Source organism: Eumetopias jubatus, unplaced genomic scaffold (assembly GCF_037043125.1).
Source record: "Eumetopias jubatus isolate StellerSeaLion01/CBP00866 unplaced genomic scaffold, mEumJub1_p1.0 scaffold_2, whole genome shotgun sequence".
Taxonomy (NCBI): domain Eukaryota; kingdom Metazoa; phylum Chordata; class Mammalia; order Carnivora; family Otariidae; genus Eumetopias; species Eumetopias jubatus.
This window is the reverse complement of record NW_028274808.1, coordinates 85,269,798-85,290,211: the sequence shown is the minus strand read 5'-3', so window position 1 is coordinate 85,290,211 and position 20,414 is coordinate 85,269,798. Positions and strand designations below refer to the sequence as shown.

At 44.8% G+C, this 20,414-nt stretch overlaps 1 protein-coding gene across 1 annotated transcript in view; it reads right to left on the bottom strand.

Annotated features, from left to right (window-relative positions):
* The window catches only part of RNF150 (ring finger protein 150), a 258,670-nt gene that overhangs the window by 35,515 nt on the left and 202,741 nt on the right, over positions 1–20,414 (bottom strand). The window contains exons 5-6 of the mRNA XM_028102331.2: positions 16,681–16,777; positions 9,169–9,379 (exon numbers count right to left, since the gene is read on the bottom strand). Of these exons, the coding sequence (XP_027958132.2) occupies positions 9,169–9,379; positions 16,681–16,777 (308 nt within the window). The remainder of the gene's footprint in view (positions 1–9,168; positions 9,380–16,680; positions 16,778–20,414) is intronic.

Here is a 20,414-nt window from a genome sequence, read left to right as displayed (position 1 = left end):
GCCCTGGAATGGGGGTCCACTGAGAGGTTTTCTTCCTCAGTTTGGGACCAACAGCTCTGAATGTGGTACTTCTGCCTCAGCACCCTCATTTGTTAAATGGAAATAATACCACTTCCAAAAGATGTCACAGGGCTTTTTTTTTTTTTTAAACTACTTCCCTGAGAAGAGAAAATGGGACATATGTGGTATCTGCTATAAAAATAAAAAGCATTATAAATACACAAAAATCATATGTATAGTGGCTGGAACTAAACACCAAACTGTGTATTCATATACATATCAATACCTAAACACAGACTTCACACCAACACCCCTATCTATTGAAGAAATTTAATACTTTTTTTTGAAGTACTGTTTCCCATTGCCTAACATCAATATTAAAGCAGAATTGAGAGTTGCTCCACATAATATTTTGGTTAATGTGACGTGCCATCAAAACTACCATTTTAAAAATCACCACTAAAGGCTCGGTAAGAGTCAGGTGAGTAGTGCTTAAGAGCTTCTGTGAGCAGATGGTTGTCACCTTCTGGGTTCAGGGTGCACTGTGTGGTGGGTTCCTAGGGGCTCCAGCAGTGTTCCAGCCATCTGCACCCAATTGTCTTTCCAACCACTCATCTGACTCAAAGATGGGCAGATGCAGCATCTCCTAAGACCTCTTACAGTCTCAGAGAATGTGGCAGTGGGGAGACAGCCGGGGGCACAGTTCCTTGCTAGTTGGCTTAGTGGCACTAGAAGGGTAGCAAGAAGAGCTGGTAGGTGAGAATGCAAGATCTTGACTGAGCCTTTTCCAGTGGGACTTGGAAGTGTGCCAAGAGGGAGTCCAACTTTAATCACAGAGTTATGGAACTGGAAATGATTTTAGAAATCATCTGCTAGGGGTGCCTGGGTGGCTTAGCCGGTTAAGCATTCAACTTTTGATTTGGCTCAGGTTGTGATCTCATGGGTCATAGGACCGAGCCCCATGTCCAGCTCTGGGGTGTCTGCTTGAGGATTCTGCCTGCCCCTCCCCCTACTCGCACACACACTCTCTCTCTTCAATAAATAAATCTTTTTTTAAAGATTTTATTTATTGGAGAGAGAAAGTGAGAGAGAGAGAGATCACGAGCAGGGGGGAGGGGAAGAGGGAAAAGCAGACTCTCTGCTGAGCAGGGACCCAGATTCAGGACTTGATCCCAGGACCCTGGGATCATGACCTGAGCTGAAGGCAGACGCTTAACTGACTGAGCCACCCAGGTGCCCTAAAATAAATAAATCTTAAAAAAAAAAAAATCATCTGCTAGTACAAGTGCCTTATTTGACAAGTGAGGAAATGAAAGTGCAGAGAGGCAAAGTGACTTGTCCAAGGTCACATAGCTAATTGGAAGCCAAATCAAGACTAAGGCCCAAATTTCCTGGCTTAAGCTAGTGGTATTTCTCTTATATCATCTTACCTCAAGTAGCTCCAGTAATGTCCTGGTAGTTGCATATTTTTTTCTCCTGTACCACTGAATTTCATTTCTGAAATATTTTGACTTTTAGTACCCTGAGACTGAATTTTCAGAGCTAATTCTTATGTCATTCAAAAGGCATTCAGCTGTTCCCGCTTTCTTAATCTTTGAATAATGGAATTTCCTCATGACACGCTTTAGAACTGAAATGCAAAGAGAAACGTTATCCTATTTGCCGTCTGTGCTACTCAAATATTGAAAAAGTGCTGACCTGTCAATTGTGTTTCCTGCCATCAGCTGCCTCCTCCCGCTGAGATCCATGTTCAGTGTGACAATGTCTGGCAAAATGTCTCAACAGCCCTTTCCCTAGCCCACTCTTGGAACAGCTGCTGAGCTGTGACACTTACCCAGAGCCAGACAGCCCTGGGAGAAATTCATCAAACTGGAGATGGTGCTTTCAATGAGTAACTTAGAACATCTGAGACAATCTCCCAGAAATGGATGGATTTGCTCTGCTGGCTGAGTTACTTTGTTTCAGGAAGACAGGTTTCTCCCGTGTGGATGGTGTGTGTCATGCCCAGGCTGAGTGCTCCAAGGGGCAATATATCTGTGGTCTAAACTGATTAATTCTCTCACAGGCTGTTTGTAAATCTACAGGTCCTCGATACTTCCTGTCAGAGGCACCAGATGCACAGGACAGGAAAACCCTGGCAGCTGGGTCCCGAGTGGGCTTTCTTGGATTGGCAAACGTTTTTAATCAAGGAGAAAATTTTTTTTTAACAATTTTTAAAAAGATTTTATTTATTTGAGAGAGAGCGAGTGAGAGAGAGAATGAGCAGGGGGAGCAGCAGAGGGAGAGGGAGAAACCGGCTCCCCACTGAACCGGGAGACCGATGTGGGACTCGATCCCAGGATGCTGGGATCATGACCTGAGCTGAAGGCAGACGCTCAACCGACTGAGCCACCCAGGCGCCCCAAGGAGAAATGTTATCGTGGAATATCTGGTGGCTTGTGGACTGGACAGTTGCCATGTGGGTCACTTGATGATCAAGGCATGTGCTTATCACAAGGATCTTTCCTCTTCAGAACAACTGTCTCTCTGCCGAAGCTCTCACTGAGCTGGTGAGTTGGACGGCTCAGAATCAAGGGGGTGATGTTGCTCCAGGAGCCTGGCACGTGATGAGACATGGTGATGACTGTGGGGAGCAGTATCACAATCTGCAAATGCTTTATTCTGTACAGAAGTAGTCCACCTGTGGCTTAACTATTTCCTGAAGGAGCGATGACAGTGGGGTCTAAAATCCTAAATGGTTGACTGATTCTGCTGTCTGCCACAGTGGAATAGTCCCATAAATCAAAGCCATCATCTTTCCGGGGCTAATGTGAATCTTATGGGCACCAAGGGAGATCATTTTCATTGCTGGTTCCAGCCAGCATATTTACCCAGAGTCAAGGGTAGCTACTTTGCCATTTCAGGCTTTGATGCAAGTCACAAAAGCAGACGTGGCTACTCACTCTTGTCATCTCTCATAAACAATGGAATGCTTCACTTAGATGTGTTTATTTCTGGATGCACCAGTATATTTTGCAGTCACATAAAACCTGGAAATTGCTGCTTTGCAAATATAGCAGAGCGTAGTTGCACATTTGAAACAGAAATGTGATGCTCATGCCAACCCTCCCTTTTTTCTCTCAGTTGTCTCGACTCAGAGGTTCAAAACTGGGTTCCCTGGAAAATCCTGAATGTACAGTCAGTCTGTCTTGTTTTCACATTTAGGCTGTGGTCAGAGCAAGGCTAGGGGCATTTAAAACTTCTGAACATAGATGTCCTGAGTGCTTCACCAATTGCTCCTTAAATAGTAAACAAAGAACTCAAAAAAAAAAAAAAAATGAGTGAATGTCACCTCTGGCCTAATTTTAAGAGAATCTGTCTTTAGGAATGAAGAATCCTCAGAGAAGCTTATACTGAGTCCCTCAAATCAGAGAAAGCGAATCATGCCAGAGACTATACACGAGTCTCTGAATGAACTTTCTGGAAGTTTTTCCCATAATTAGGATGGAGAATGTGTCTCTGGAGAGCTCCTGCGGATTGCAGGGGGAGCTGTTGGCGGCTTTTTTTCTATAGATGGCGTTTTTTCTTGGGCTGTTTCAGCTGTGTCTTAGCAATTATTTTTGTCTAATGAATGCATTTTGAAGAGTATGAGCATGTTTTTTGTTTTTTTTTTCCCAAAAAGGCTGACCTATCTCTAGGTTCTTTCCAAAGAGACCATAGTTTAGTTGCCCTCTGAGCTAAGAATATGGTCCCTCCAGTAAAGATCATCAGGATGTTCAGAAACTAGTTCTTTGGCTCTCTCGTGGGACCCTTCCTGACTGTTTCTACTGAAGAGGTGTGGACAGCCTCTCCCACCTCTACCCACTGCTCTGCTCCCCATCCCACTGCTGGATGTATAATGGACATGAAGGGAAACCTATTCTATGATTCTTGACTGCGTCACCCGTTTTGAGACAATGAAGAAGAGAGAGAAGGAGAGGAAGGTAGAGAAACTGGTAAAGAGATTGTCTGAGGAGAGACTACGGTGCTGCTAAATCCTACCCCTCTAGCAAAAGGGGTGCGGGGGGGACTACCTCCCACACCCAAGCCCAGTGAGGGGTTACTATCAGGGCACCCTGGAGGGGATTCTGAACTGTGTTCTTGTAGGTGGGACTCAGAGAGAACTGACTTCAGTCTTTGCAAGGCTAAAGCAGACTGTGGACACAGGTGTCTTTCCTGCCCGGAGGGTAGAGAGAGGAGGCAGATGGCCTCTATGAGGTCAGAGGTCAGACACAGCTACTGGTCGAGACAGGAGTGTCAGGGCAGGTGATGTGTGAGGGTCCAGAGCTGGCCTGGGCTCAGCTTGGGCCCTATCCAAAAGGGCCTAGACGGTAAGGGCACTTGAGCAGACAGCAGCTGGGAATGGACTGTGTGCATGCACTGGGGCGGCAGGGGTCCCTACAAGTAAGCGAGGGAGCCACCTGTCTTGAGGCATGGGAATTACAAGAAAAAGGGCCCTGCAAAAAAATCTGTGTTTGGGACCTGAAGGGACTTCGAGAACTGTCAGTTACCTAGGAGGAAGCAGAAAATTCCTAGGCCTGCTGGAATTTTCACCCAGGGGAGGAGAATATTATACCCACTCAGTACATTTCACGTGACACTGAGGCAAAAATAGAGGTGCATTTTAAACACATCACACATCATATTTGCTGAATACACTGGCTGCACTGTGCTTCCCCCAAGGATAAGAGTTGATAGAAAGTTAGCGAAGGAAGTCTCCCAGAGGAATCCCACACCACATTTCATTTCAACTGGCTGAGTACATAATCATTCATGCGTACCACTTAACTTCTGTGAGATCTGAAGACCAGGTCTCCCAGACACACACCTTCCGGCACGTACTCAAGAAGGTACAGGGGCGGCTTGGAGGTGTCTTGATTTGACCCATTTCCATGTCTCTTTCTAGCTCCTGGCTCCTTCCACCCTTCCTACCCTCCACTCTCCACCCTGTGGGCTGAATGCTTGCTTCTTCTAGTCGGAGGCAGAAGGAGTGGCAAGTGGGTACAACTGAGAGACAGTGCTAAAGAGCCGGGTAGTGCAGTGACTTCATAAAGCAAATGGGCAGCTTCCTTGCGAAGGTTTCAGACCCCCCTGAGCGGATGTGGAGTGGCACTGAATGTTTCTGCGGAGGAGTAATAGAGTCTTCTCCTTTTGTGTCTTTTTCTAGCTCTTGTCTGGAGTCTGCCAACACACAGAACTGTTTGTTTAGCTGTGTTTTTCTTTGATCCTTAGGAACTTTTTTTCCTGGCTGAAGCAAATCCAAAAACTTGCAGCCTGGGCCTGGGGAGTCAGAAGGCAATGTCTGGGGTGCAATTAGGCATGCCCGCAGGTAAAGACTGGTGAGGGACATCTGTGCGTTCAGGCACATGTCCCCTTGCACTAAGGTGCAGGAGAAACAGGTGTCATTTGGGACTGCCATGTGAGGTTGTCAAAGGCAGAGTATCAGAAACAGTCAAGATAATGCATATGAGCACGTCTTCCTCCCAAATGTCAGACTTGCAACAAGTTTGGGTTTCCTTTGCTGTATAAACACTTTTCTTTTTTTCCCTTTCCCGAGAACTGGAGATGATCCTTTAATGCCAGATTTTTCCATCTTCACTCTAAAGGCAATCTGTTCTACACTCCCCCCTTGAGTGCTGAAATGACTTCTACATGCATCTGATCGACAACACACCAACACCATTTGCCAGACAGGAGGAGCAGAGGTAGGGATGAGCATGCAAGGAGGGACGACGCACATTTTTGATCTTTCTGAGATTTAGAAAAAAATGGGGAAAAGGAATAAATAAATGAAAGAAGGGAGCAAGCTACTGTGTTAATTTCCTCCCCTTGTTCATCCTCGGAGCATAGCGTAGCTAAGCATGGGGCTCTGGAGCCAGACAGAGAGTCTTTGAATTCCAATTCCACCTGTCACTAGCTAGGACCTTGAGCCAGTTACTTTAATCTCTCTGTGCGTCCATTTCTGCATCAGTAAAATGACAATAAAGATAACATTTCCCTCATAGGGCTTACAAAGGGGGCCAGTGCACAAGTGGTGTGATGTATTTGATAGCTACAGTTATTTCCTCATTATCTAGTAATTTCCTGGGTCTCTAGAGATGTGAGATGGGAAAGGATAACGTGAAGAAAAGTTAGGTCCAACCTCTACTGGGTTATTTATTTGTGATTCGCAGCAATATTGTATGCCAGGTACACTTAATTTTCCATCCACGTTATTTTTAGACAGCATTTGAGCTGGTTCTAACAGCGTTGATGAGAATTTGAATCTTTTCACCCATTTATTCACACATCTGTTTGTTCATTTGTGGATTAGTTATTTGAGTTAGGGTACTAGGCAATTTACAAACTTGTATACGGCAAAGGATTTTCTCCTTAAGGAATCTATAGCCATTTGGTTAGGGATATAAGCAATACCTAATCAGAATGACTGGGTTTGGAATATTCTGTTAGATCCCAATAAATAAAACTAATCAGAAATAAATGGGCTAGGAACAACAGTTTGAGAATAAACTCAGTTTCTGTACTAAGAGACTGATCTCTCTAGCCATATTCCTGTATACCATCCCCATCTTCCGATTACAGAGGTGGCCTCAGACCTCTCTTATTTCCTCAAAGTTCCCAATATCTTCCTCTACAATGACCTGGCATTTTTCCTTCTGTTGATCAGGAGCACCCTGCTTCAAGATTAGATTGGACACATCTACTGAATGCCTGCCATGGCCTAAATACCCTGAGTCTATTTTAGGCAAAAACGGTTTCGAGATTACGAAGTATATCGGTGCAGACCATGATCCCATATTTAATTTTTGGATGTATTTTAGCCACAAGTGATGCCTTTCCATTTGGCATCTGGGTTTTATGGAGATGTGTGAAGTACGTATCAACTTTCAAGAATAAGGACTCTCACAGAGGACACATTTTCTCTTGAAAATGAAATAATATTTTATGGCAAGGAAAATGATCCATATTTGATTGGGTTCTTCTTATGGGCTTGAGAAAAACTAAGCCTTCAGTGTTTTTGAACAGAAGTTTATCGGGCCTTCCGATATACTTCACTGAGACAGTGAGCAGTGAAATGTCCGATGGGAAGCAAAGATGTCAAGAAATGGAAAAATTACGGGACAGCCTTTGGACTCTGAAAAGGGAACTTATTGTCTGATCTACATCAACCACTTACTCTTCTGGGCCATGACTGTCTCATGCCAAAAATTAGAAGTTTATCAGGGTATAGACGAAATTACTTTTAAGGTTCTTCTATCCTCAAAATGACTAGGATTCTAGGTCTATGCTTTTTGGTATGGGGGCCACTAGCCACATGCAGCTCCTCAGCCCCTGCAGTGCGGCTAGTTCAAACTGACATGTGCTGTAAATGTAAAACACACACCAGATTTTGAGGCGTTAATACAAAAGAAAGAATGCAAAATATTTTTAGTATATTGGGTTAAATAAAATAGATCATTAAAATGAACTTAACCTATGTTTTTTACTGTGACTACAGAAAATTTCAAATGACATATGTGACTTACATTACATTAATACTGGACAGCACCACCCTAGGCTTTCAAAACAAAGGGATCGGAATTCGTCTTTAAGGACTTCAAGTGTCTAAAGGTCATTGTTTCAATGTTGAGGTCATTAATGCCTCTAAAAGTCAAGTTTTCAAAGTCAAAATTCTTACCCACCCAAAACTAATAAACGGTGCGGGGGCAGATATTTGCCACCAAGTTCCTCTTGAAGTTACTTTTTTTTTTTTAAAAGATTTTATTTATTTGACAGACACAGAGAGAGAGAGAGAGAGAGAGAGAGAGAGAGACACAGTGAGAGAGGGAACATAAGCAGGGGGAGTGGGAGAGGGAAAAGCCAGCTCCCCGCTGAGCAGAGAGCCCGATGTGGGGCTCCATGCCAGGACCCTGGGATCATGACCTGAGCCGAAGGCAGACACTTAACGACTGAGCCACCCAGGCGCACCTTGAAGTTACTTTCTGTTGAGGACCTAGAGAAGTTCTACAGTTATAATATTCCACATTCAACACCTATGGTAATGTCTCAATTATCCCATAAGAGATTATCAGGAAATAGACCAAAACGTTAAGAGTGATGATTTCCAGGTGGGGTACTGAGTGATTTTTGCATTCTTTTTTATTCTTCATGTTTCAGTCTTTCAACAGTAAGGTCTATTAGTTTCTTCATCAGAAAAAAAGCCTGTCTTTACATTTCAGCCTGAATAATTTTTACAAATTCTACAAATATCGCAAATATGTAAAAAAGAGACCAATTTCAAAGGAAAAAGCCCCAAAGGCTTTAATCTGCTTTTCTCCTTTTCCAAATTTTCTATAGTGAATAGGTTACTTCCATCAAGAGAACTAATACACCTTATTTTAACATCTCAATATCCATCCACCCTTTAAACCTTAAACCGAAGTTCATTTGCATGCTGGTTTTCTTAGAACTCCCAAAGCTTTTCTCTCTCCTGTATAAGACTAAAGAGCAAATGCTTTAGCTTTTAGCTTCAATCTTGAATGTTAACACAGCTATTTCATATTTTTATAACTACCATCAACTAGAGTTGGGGTTAGAGTATATGCAGAGGATGGGGAAGAAATCCGAAGATAGTTTAATATGTCACCGTGTACGGGGGTATGGGTCGGACTGTAAAAACACCCACCTAAAGGAATACCATTTACATCTGAGACCTGCAGCAACAGGGGAGCGCACCCTCCTGCACGCAGCCCAGGCCACCTTGTACAGCCATGCGCACACTCTCTCTCTCTCTCACACACACACACACACACACACTCACACTCACACTCACACAGAATGAGCAGGGTTGTGCCCTAGCCCAGTCCTGCTAAGCATCCCCTGCAGTTGCCTTCTTCACTTGCTCTTCACCACACCAGAGCCAGCGCCCTACCCACTTCAGGTACCACGTGGTATGACATGCTCTCGTGTGTGGGCAGGCAAGATGCACAGCCAGGTCTGCTGTCTGCCCTGCTGGCTTTGGAAAGCGCTGGGCTTCTAAAGGCCTTGCTGGGTACAACTGTTTAGCCTGGCAGTGTTATATACTCAGTTCACTTGTTTTCTTCTTGAGGAAAAGTGTCTTTTTCTAAGTCCTACGTGGACTATGGCGCTACTAAGCAGAGCAGAACTTACTGTTAGTAGTAAAGATGACTTCTCCTTCCTGCGGGGTGGGGTCTGTATCCAGGACCACCTGCAAGGCTCCCACCGTCCGGACAGCAGGGTCCAGAGTCACTGAACTTTCATTTACGGTCGTGTCGCTCGCGCCTGTGATCTGGTTGGTGGGTGGGCCTCCCAGAGATCCCTCGAAGTCGGTGGGCAAGTCATCCATGCAGTCGGCGTTGGGCTGATATGAACAGAAAGGGATCTGCCCTTAGTGTCTGTCATCAAGTTAGAGATGAAATGTTTATAGCTAAGTCTTTTGTCTCAATGGAAAACCAAGTTCTTTACTGTCTTCCTCCTGAATCACTTAAAAAAATTTTCCATTATAGTTTCTGTAATTAACATAAAACAGCTTCTAAAATTTCCTTCTCAAGGGTTCCATTCACATCTAGATATAACATTTTAATTCCGGGAGAAGCAAGATACATATATTAATATAATACTTGGGGGGGGGCATGGCATTTATTTACAATGATAGCCCTTCCTTATATATAGTGTTTGCTCCTCATACAGGAAGTAGCTGACAGCAGATAATTAGCCCCAAAGACCCATGCATTGTTTGCAAACGCACTGATGACATGAGAGTAGGGATGGGACAGACTCTGACTCATGGTGAGCTGTTTAGTAGAGATAAACACAAAAGCACAGGGTGAGGCTATTTTTGTTGTGGTGGTTAAACATGAGCCAAAGCCAGCTGTAAAAAATAACCTATTTACTTAACATGCAAATTGATCATGCATTTGTCAAGTCCTCTAAATGAAAATTTTAGAATCCTAAAACTAGATGGTGATGCCATCTAGTTTCACGATCCACTCATCGCAAGACTTCCCCTCCCTCCAGGCCCTTATCCTCAAATCTCTGACAGCCTCACTTGAATAACATAAAAATGGGGAGCTCTCTGCTTTGCAAGGGAGCCTGTGTTGGCTAGCTCTGTTAGATTATTCTATCATTGGGCAAAATCTTACCCTTTGCAAGTTTTTCTCTTTGGTCTTAGTTCTGCCGTTTGAAATTATATTGAATATATTTATATGTCTTCCGCAAACAGCTTTTAAAATGTCAGTTGTTATGCCTCCAAAATTATTTTAAAAAGATGGTGTTGCAGAGATACGGTCTTGAGAAATCTTAAGAACAGCTATGAATTAAAGTTTTTTTTTGCTTGATCTAACCATCAACATTGCCTTGAGTGATGGTAATTACGTGGTTTTGCACTCTCAATGGGTGCAGATCAGGGCAGGTAGGATCAGGTGAGGAAAATTCTGGATTGGCACTGATTGAATTAACATCACAATGACTACACGGAGCTCAAAGTTCGCCCAAAGGGAAAATCTGTAACTCATGGACTCACTGGGGGCACAAAGCAAGAAACCCAAAGCAGGGGCAGCGGCGGGGGGGGGGGGGGGGGGGGCTCTCGTCCTCACTTTCCACTCTTAACCCAGTCTCCCGAACTCCACACTTGTGTTTCCAGCAGTCAGTTGGAAATGTCCATCAGTCTCATAAAAAAGCACAAATTCAGCTCATTTCTTCTTTTTCTGTATTTTCTCTTTGTTTCACCTTCTTCATCTCTATTGGAAGTGAGCCAATTCATTGAAACTCAAGTTATCAAGAGTCAGTTCACTGAATGACCAACCCACCATATTTACTAAACTTAGAGATCGTTAACATTGGACATGAGCAGGTATGTTACGAATTTTCTCTCCTCATTACTAGCCTCCCTATTTCCTTACAGTTTCTTCCCTGGTACATTCCATTCTCTAGTTTCTCACCAGAGCACTCTTTAAAAAAAAAAACAACAAAAAAAGTGGGGCCCTGAGTGACTCAGTTGGTTAAGCCTCTGTCTTCGGCTCAGGTCATGATCCTGGAGTCCTGGGATCGAGTCCCAGAATCGAGTCCCACGTTGGGCTCCCTGCTTAGCGGGGAATTGGCTTCTCCCTCTGACCCTCCCCCCTTTCATGCTTTCTCTCTCTCAAATAGATAAATAAAATGTTAAAAAAAAAAAACAAAAAAAGATATGTTCTTCTTTTCTCTTAATGAATTATAACCTCCTTAGTGGGGCAAAACAAGGTCCCTACACTCTCACCCCAGCCAGCTTTTCTGGCCTCACCTCAGCCTTTGGAAAACACAGACCCTATATTCGCTATCTCAGTGCTTCAGCTTATGCTGTTCCTCTGCTCAGCCCCAGTCACCCCCACCCCCTTTCTTATCCGCAGGTCTCCAACTAACTGTGGTGAATTTCTAACCATCCTTCAATTCCCGGGCCAAATGTCACCTTTTCTTTTTTAAAGATTTTATTTATTTGACAGAGAGAGAGAGAGAGAGAGAGAGGGAGAGCACACAAGCAGGGGGAGCAACAGAGGGAGAGGGAGAAGCAGGCTCCCCACAGAGCAGGGGGAGCCCGATGTGGGACTCGATCCCAGGACCCTGCGATCATGACCTGAGCTGAAGGCAGTCGCTCAACCAACTGAGCCACCCAGTGCCCCCCAAATGTCACCTTTTCTAAGTAGTGTTCCCTCCCAGGTAGCATCTTTGATACTGTGACACTGTAGGCATTTTTCTCTCTGTTATGGTTTATTTGTAATTATGCTTGTCTTTGTCTCACTCTACTAGTCCACAAGCTTTCTTTCCCCCCAGTTTTGTTCAGATATAATCGACATGTAACACTGTGGTAGTTTAGACAACAGGTTGATTTGATACACACATATATACTGGAAAATGATTAACACATAAGTTTAGTCAATCTCCATTACCCCATATAGTTACAAGTTTGTTCCTGTGATGAGAAATTTTAAGATCTACTCTCTCAGCAACTTTCAAATATACAATATAGGATTGTTACCGTGCTGTGCCTTATATCCCCAGGATTTATTTATCTTATAATTTGACCACCTTCACCCACTTCACCCCCACCACAACCCCCGGCCTCTGGCAACCACCAGTCTGTTCTCTGTTTCTATGAGCTCAGTTTTTAGATTCCACATATAAATGAGACACGAGTTTTTTAAGGTGAAGTCACTACATTATATTGATCTTAAATTCCAAGCCCTCATACAGTGTCTGTCAATTACTAGGTGCTCAGTAAATATCAATTTGAATATTTTTTAAAAAAGATTTTATTTATTTATTTGACAGAGAAAAAGACACAGCGAGAGAGGGAACACGAGCAGGGGGAGTGGGAGAGGGAGAAGCGGGCTTCCCGCCGAGCAGGGAGCCCGATGCGGGGCTCGACGCTGGGACCCCGGGATCATGACCTGAGCCGAAGGCAGACGCTTAACGACTGAGCCACCCAGGCGCCCCTCAATTTGAATATTTTATCTGAGTTTCAGTTTACTACTATGAGAAGCTGGGAATGTTAGTATTTGCCCTAGATCAATGAAGGGAGGATTTGAGAAAATGTTTTTAAAAAACTGTCAAGTTCTGTGCGGAGGTAAGGTATGCTATTCAAGGGTAGCAGAATATGCCACCCCAAAGTGTGCTGCTGGCATAACGATTATTTTGAGTTAAACACAGTCGAGGAGAAGCAGAAAAAGACATGTTATCTGCCTTCCTCCCATCCGCCTAAAAGTAGGGCATAAATTTGTAAAGGTGGCCTCCCTCATTGTACCAGGAAGAGAACATTCTTATTAACAGAGTCTGGGAGCTGACGCCAAAATGGATCTGTAATAACACATCTTACTACCATGCCCTTATCTGCCATTAGTTTCCCTCATATATGTACTTTCCCACAATTTGCTGCCCTAGAAACTCAAGGTCCTTTTCCTTTGTCTTGTCGCTTCTCTAGAAATTTGTTCTTTTGTGAAGATGCTCTGTATGTCCAAGTTCTGACCACCCCTTTGAGTTACTCATCCCTACACACTCCCATGTGCATGGGCAATGCACATGTGAATAAATGTCTCGTTGCTTTAGTAATCTTTGGCCAGTCTCATTTCCAGGACCCCAGTCAGAGAACCTAGGAGGGTAGAAGGGGAAAAACATGTTTTTTTCTTCCCCTACAGTATATAAAAACACTTAAAAGCAAAACCAATTGTGTGTGGGGTGTCAGGAAAGAAAAGATTTCATGATGAGAATACCGTGCTGGTTGGTCTTTCATCCCTAAGCATCTGAATGCAGTCACAGATGCGATAACAACTGACTTATTTTTCAGAATGTTGACTTTGCTTGTTGATATCGTTCCTTTGTTTTATCTCTTTTCTTTTTTTAAAAAAAGTTATTAATTTCAAGGCAGAGTATTCTCTTTTACTTTGTGGACTAGTAGGAACAGTATTATATCTTTAACAGGAGGGAAAGACAGAAAGAGCTAATTAGCTCAATGAGACGGTTAATGGTGGCACACATGAATAATTTGGCTTCGGTATAACATTTAATAGACCACAACTTAGAGAAACTCCCAATTTATATCCACTCTACGTGGCTCATCAAATAAAAGAATATTTTGAAAGAAATCTAATTTATAGACCTCTAAGAGAAATGTTTAGCAGAGATGTCAAATACCATCTGCAAGTGAATACGGCATAGGTACTCAAATTCAGGTGAGCATGGGGAAACTCCTCAAATAAACCAATCTCTAAATAGTCAGGAAGTTGGGAATACCCCAGCGACGTTGGATTTCTGTTCAATAACCATCATGCTATTCGCACCAGGACAACAGTGATAGGAGAAGGTGTTTGCTTCAGCTTCCAGCTTTCAACTTACATGGATTTGCCTTAGAGCACAAGGGCACACAAGGATGCTCAGTTAAAGACAACCAAAACCAAAACCAAAACCGAGCCAAGAAAACCTTCCACCTGTATCTGGACAATTTAGTTGACCAAGATTACAACCGAGGCCTTGGTGAGCGGGCAGTGTTCAAAGGAGGACCAGAGTGAATTTCATAAATATGATTCTGTGACTGGCAGCCTTCAGACTCTGAAGTTCAACAATGGCACTGACGTTTATTGAGAACTTGGCGTATGAAAGGGAAACAGAGGTAAGCACCGACAGGCACTAATTGTTAGAGACTGACAAGCTCTTTTCAATTTTCCTTAAGAATGGAATACAAGGAATTTAGAAAAATTATAAAACAATCTCTGTAAGCAGCATACAAAGGCTTTCAGTTAGCTATAGGAAGTATTTACTAATTGAGAAGGCTGTGAGCTTGTCCAGTGACATGGAAAGTTATATGAATGCCAAAAAAAAAATCACCTTTTTGGTATAGTTTAGGCATGGTGCTACCTAATGGTGAAATATGGAGTGGAACAACATCCCAAATTCCTCCCAGATCCAGACTTCAGTATCATCCTCTAGAACAAAACCAGAAAAGCCTTGGGGAGGCAAGAGTGTAGTCAGTTGCCTTGCTACTTCCTGAGAAGTAGCACACATGCCTTCTTCTTCCTGGAGGATGTTCTGTTCTCCGGGTCGAGCTCAGGTACGTGTCATGTTCCCGTTCAGCTGGCCTTTATGAATCCTTGGTCAAATCCCAAAGATGCTACCCATGTTTATTTTTCTGGAAGTCAAGTGTGCTAAGTAAAATCCTATCTTCCATACTTGGTGGGCATGGAACCATGAACAAAATGCCCAACTGCTAAAAGTGAAAATGCTATTAATTTTGGAAATAAGCCCAAAGGCCACCCAATAATTCTGTTTTTTAAAACAGTATCTGTATTCTCAACTCATTCTCAATAGCTCCTGGAGAAGTCATACGTCCTCTGGAAAAGTCTGAAGTCAAATGTTATTTATTTATTTATTTTTAAAAAAGATTTTATTTATTTGAGAGAGAGAATGAGAGAGAGAGAGCACATGAGAGGGGGGAGGGTCAGAGGGAGAAGCAGACTCCCTGCTGAGCAGGGAGCCCGATGTGGGACTTGATCCTGGGATGACTCCAGGATCATGACCTGAGCCGAAGGCAGTCACTTAACCAACTGAGCCACCCAGGCGCCCTCAAATGTTATTTAGTACAAAATTTAACTACCAGGGGTGGTTTGATTTCACTGTCCTGACCAAGAAGCACTGGGATTGATATTCAGGAGCTTCGAGAATATCCTGAGGAACAGGAACTGGGTCGAAAAATGTGACTGTCTACCTTTCATTGTAAGTATTCTAAAGACGTTGGAGACTAAAGACAACACACACATATGCAGGTACACACGTACCTACATGTCCCCCCACCCCCGTATGAATCAGTTGCAGCCAGAAATGTGAAAAGTGCACACCCTGAGTTCAATTTTCTAAGCTCCCAATATCTGGTAGAGAGGTTGGGTTCTTACTAATAATTTCATGTTCACTGTAATTGATTTTCACCTTGAATGCATTATGCATTTACAACTCTGGTCTGAAAATTTAATGCTTTGCCTTTATAAAATCTAGCTCAAAGCGACAGTCACATGAGCTGATCTGTGTTTGGTGTATCAACCATGAAAAACAGCATACAGCTGGCGTGGACGCAGCTGGTACAGGGTAGAAAATTCAGTCAATGCATGACCTCAGAATGCTTCAGGTGTGCCCTCTCCAACAGAGCCACTCTGATAGTCCCAGGATAATTAGCCCTTTGGCATGAAAGGAAACCTTTGCTATCTGGTCCTTTCTTCTTCAGTGGTATCTTGGGACCATTAACATTCTCTTTATTCTCTGCCATTAGTAGGGAGAAGTGACAACAGAGAGGCTGCAGCAGAGTGAAGGGGACAGGGAGGAGGCTGCGCTCTGCATCCTGTTTGTCTAGCTGGTTTTAGACAGTGCCCGTGTTTTTCTCACTTCTCTGCGCAGCCCTCGGATTTGGTGGCCTGGCTTGCTTCCTGCCCTCCCCGCAGCAGCTGGTTTCTCACCAACCACCAGCTTGTGGGCTTCGCGTTAATATGGTCCTGGGAAAGTCCTTCCCTGGAGCAGCGAGCCAGCCAGCTGGCGGGGTTCACTTTGCAATGGGGGAGAGACTGAATTTTATAAACACATAACTGAAGGCACCAGGCGGGATGGCAGTGCTAGAATTGAGGGGCTCTGGCTCTGCTTGCCTGTTCACTCGAGGTCTCTGTGGAGACCTGAGTTGAGGAGGGGCTCTGGGCCAGATTCCCAGTGGCTGGCTTTGCCTCCCCTTGTTGAGAAGAGTTTCTTTCCCGGGAAAGCTAGGCGTAAGGCAGCCTCAGCAAGCGTGGCATGCAGATGTCCTTGCAGACAGCGCAGGAGAAATGTACAGGAGGCGAGCAATGGGCAACTGGGCCATCCAGTCTCTGCTATGGCCTGCCTGCGCTCACACCCTGGAACCCAGATGAGAAGCTTACAAGCTGCAGAAGCAGCATCTCGGGTCACAGGCATGAATGTGGTGAGAGGGTTGTGATGTTCCCCGGCTGAAAGTGAGAGGAGAAATGTTTTCGGACATGGGCGTTCTCTCGGGGGCCTCATCGGATGACACCCCTGCTGTGCAGGTGAAGGGTCAGAGAAAATCCACGTGTGCTGTTTTCTCCCTGCTTTGGGAGTAATGCAGAAAGACACACATTATGATGCTGTAGGCTGGGCTGTGCTTACCGGGATCCCTAGGGCTTTAAGAATGTTCATCTTGCACATGGGACAGGTGCGATGGTCTAGAAGCCAGGGGTCAACACAGGACTTGTGGAAAAGATGCCTGCAATGAGAACCATACATCTTAGAGTGGCGGTAACTGCAGAGAACAACCTAGTCCACCACAGCCCAGAGACTTGTCCAAGGTCACTCGACTGCTCAGAGACAGAGCCAAGACTCAAACCTCCATCTCCTAGCTCCTGGGCCAGTGAGCTTCCTCTTATACCCTGTGCTGATACAGTCACACTTTGTCTGGATCCCAGGACTGTCCTCTGTGATTCACAACTGAGTCTTCCAAGTTTCAGAAAACGTAGAGAATGTAGACACAGAGAGATTATTCTCTTTCTCAATAGGAAGAACACTTAGCAGGAAAGAATGTAAGTGGGGAGGCCTGCACAGACCTTTGAGGATATAACTCGAGAGAGACTACTTGCAAATAAATCCAAAGCTTCTTTCCCCCAGTCAGAAGACAACTGCAAAATAAAGGCCTGCTTCCATTAATATTTGGGTGCCCACACAGAAGGGCGGAAGCGCTCCTGGAAGCATTTAACGACACAGATGCCATTCTACGTTGTGATGACCGCTGGCTGCCGAAGCAGAAGCCAGAGTGAATGGCCCTGTACCCTTTACTGTGTGTACAGCTGACGTGCTCAACGCCCCTGCCGCTCTTGTGCGCCGGGCCCGCGAGCCTTCCCTGCGCCAGGAGAAGTGGGGCGCTCAGGAGGGGCAGGAGGGGGCCCTCCTAACTGACCTTTCACTCAATGTGGCTCTCAGGGGCCCAAGAGATCATCAGGGGCTGCTGGAGTCAGAAGCTTTTCTTCTCACTTGCAAGACTCCCGACCACAGGCAGAAGCAGACAGAACTTCCTGCCTGGGGCAAGAAGAGAGGGAAGGGTTGGCCTGAAGTATGAGGGCTTCGCAGGACATCCCGTCCATGCCTGACCTTGTCCTCAGTGCGGCACTACTCCTGGAATACGTTTACTCTCTGTCTCTCACCTTTGCCTTCTTTTGTTCTAACAGTTCCAACCGTTTTCTTTGTGATAGGGGGCTTTCAGCTCAGATGCTTCAGAGGGACCCCTAAATCAGGGAAGAGGGCGGGAAGGGCCAGCTTTTATTTTTTTTTAAATTTTTTAATTTAAAAAAATTTTTTAAAGATTTTATTTATTTGACAGAGGGAGACACAGCGAGAGAGGGAATACAAGCAGGGGGAGTGGGAGAGGGAGAAGCAGGCTTCCCGCCCGAGCAGGGAGCCCGATGCGGGGCTCGATCCCAGGACCCTGGGATCATGACCTGAGCCAAAGGCAGACGCTTAATGACTGAGCCACCCAGGCGCCCAAGGGCCAGCTTTAAATGGAAATTGAGGAGAAACCCACGTGCTGAGGCTGGGGTTAGCCGTATGCATGCTGGATCGGATTAGACTGGCAACTGGAACAGGAGAGTAGAGTAGCAACCTGCACGTGTCATCATGTTCCCATATGATCGTCTGGAATGCCTGCAGATTTATTCCTTGGAAGCTACATATCACACTCATTCGTTCGTCTCTCCATACATTCATCTAACAAGTAATCAACGCCAAGGATCGGGCTCAACACTGGGAATCAGCATGGTAGCGATTTGGCTCCTTCCCTTCGGGAGTGCAATAGGAGGAGCAGATGTTAATAAAATAACAGAAATAGACGACTTAATGACAACAGTGCTAAGTACCACATTAGAAGAACACGGAGTTTGGGGAGGCTTCTAACTGGGAGATCTATCTCGTTTTGGTACTCAGGGAAGATCTTTCTGATAAAGTCCCAAAGCGAACACTCGAGGGCCACATGGGTGGATGTTCATTATCCGCATGAAAGGGAGTAGAGAAGGAGGGTGTTCTGGGCAGAATGATCGACTGGCACCAGAGCCCTGAGCTGGGCACTGACAGAAGTGAGGGGGGCACTAAAGTGGGATGAAGCCACCCTGCCCGCCCCCCCCCCCCAAATTAGTACGGACCTCCCTACGTTCAGGCTCTGCATTCAGGGAGCAAGCTCTAAATCCAAACCTGCTCACCAAATGGCGTTCCTCCGGGGAAAAATGTCGAACATCATGATCCTTCTGACTGTTCTGGGGAGGCAGCCTCTGCTGGGTCTCCCGCACACGTGCTGGTGTCAGAATAACAGGAGGGCAGTCGGCAGCTGTCTGAGCTTCAGTAAGTCTCTTACTATCCCCAAGCCTCAGGTACCCCATTTGTAAGCTGGAGATACACCTACTCATGCAGAGAGGTCTTCTCAGAGTCTCCAAGCCACAAAAGCTGGTAATTGTTCTTGAACACCCCAGGTCATTCCTCTCTGTGCTGGTCATTCTGACGTCTCTGTGATGGTAAGTTTTGTGGGTCACCTTAGCTAGGCTATAGAGCCCAGGCATTCAATCAAACCCTAATCTAGCGGAATGTCATAGATCTGGTTAACATCTACAATCAGTTGACTTTAAATAAAGGAGATTATTCTAAACAATCTAGGTGGGCCTTATCCAATCAGGTAAAGGCCATAAGAACAAAACTGAGTTTTCCTGAGGAAGCAGAAATTCTGCCTCCAGTTGGCAGCATCAGATTCTGCTCGAGTTCCTGGCCTGTAGGCCTGCCCTACAGATTCCTGACTTGCCCGCCCTATAATCACATAGCCAATTTCTTGAAAAATCAATGGCTTGAAACCTCTCTCTCATATACTATATATATATATATATATATAGATAGATAGATCTATAAATATATATAATATATACAAATATATATACATATTATATATAATATGGTGGGATACAGTGGGATTCTTTGGAGAACACTGACCAATATATCCTCCAATGAGAATATAAGGTCCATGAGAGCAAAATCCTCCTTTGCCTCATCACTGTTGTATCCCCAGCCTCTAGAATAGTTCCTGGCACAAAGGTGATGCTCAAGAAATATTTGCTGTATGATCGGATACTTATCCAAAGACCCGGTACTCTTCACTGCCTGCGCATGGTCATCAAGCCACGTGGCCTTCTCCAAGCTAAATCTCTCTTTTTTTTTAAAGATTTTATTTATTTATTCATGAGAGACAGAGGGGCGGGGAGAGAGAGAGAGAGAGAGAGAGAGAGAGAGAAGCAGAGAGAGAAGCAGGCTCCCAAGGAGCAGGGAGTCCGATGCAGGACTCGATCCCAGGACCCTGGGATCATGACCTGAGCCGAAGGCCGACGCTTAACAATCTGAGCCGCCCAGGCGCCCCCAAGCTAAATCTCTTCCACATGCTCTGCTTCACTTCTATTCTCAATGCTTCTCCCTCAGGCCTAATCTTGTTAATGGTCTTTATTATTAAAATAACATCTCAACTGCTCTCCACGCCACCAGCTTTTCCTGTTCTTTTCATCCCACTCATTCTTGCCAGATTTATCTTCCGAAAATACAGTACTAGTTGCGTCACCCCCTTGTTCCATTCTGTTCTGTGCTAGGAGCTGGGTACAAAGATGAATGAGACAAGGTCCCTCCACCAACGCAGGAGCATAGTGCTTCAGTGGGTCCCTGTGAACTGCAAAAGAAAGGCCCCTGAAGAGCCACACTCCTGGATGCACTGCTTTCTGGCTATTTGGTCTTGGGTAAGTCTTAACATTTCTGAGACTCAGTTGCTCACCTGTGAAATATTCTTCAAAGTATGGAGTTTGCAAGCGAATGAGTCCATGTGTATGTGTGTG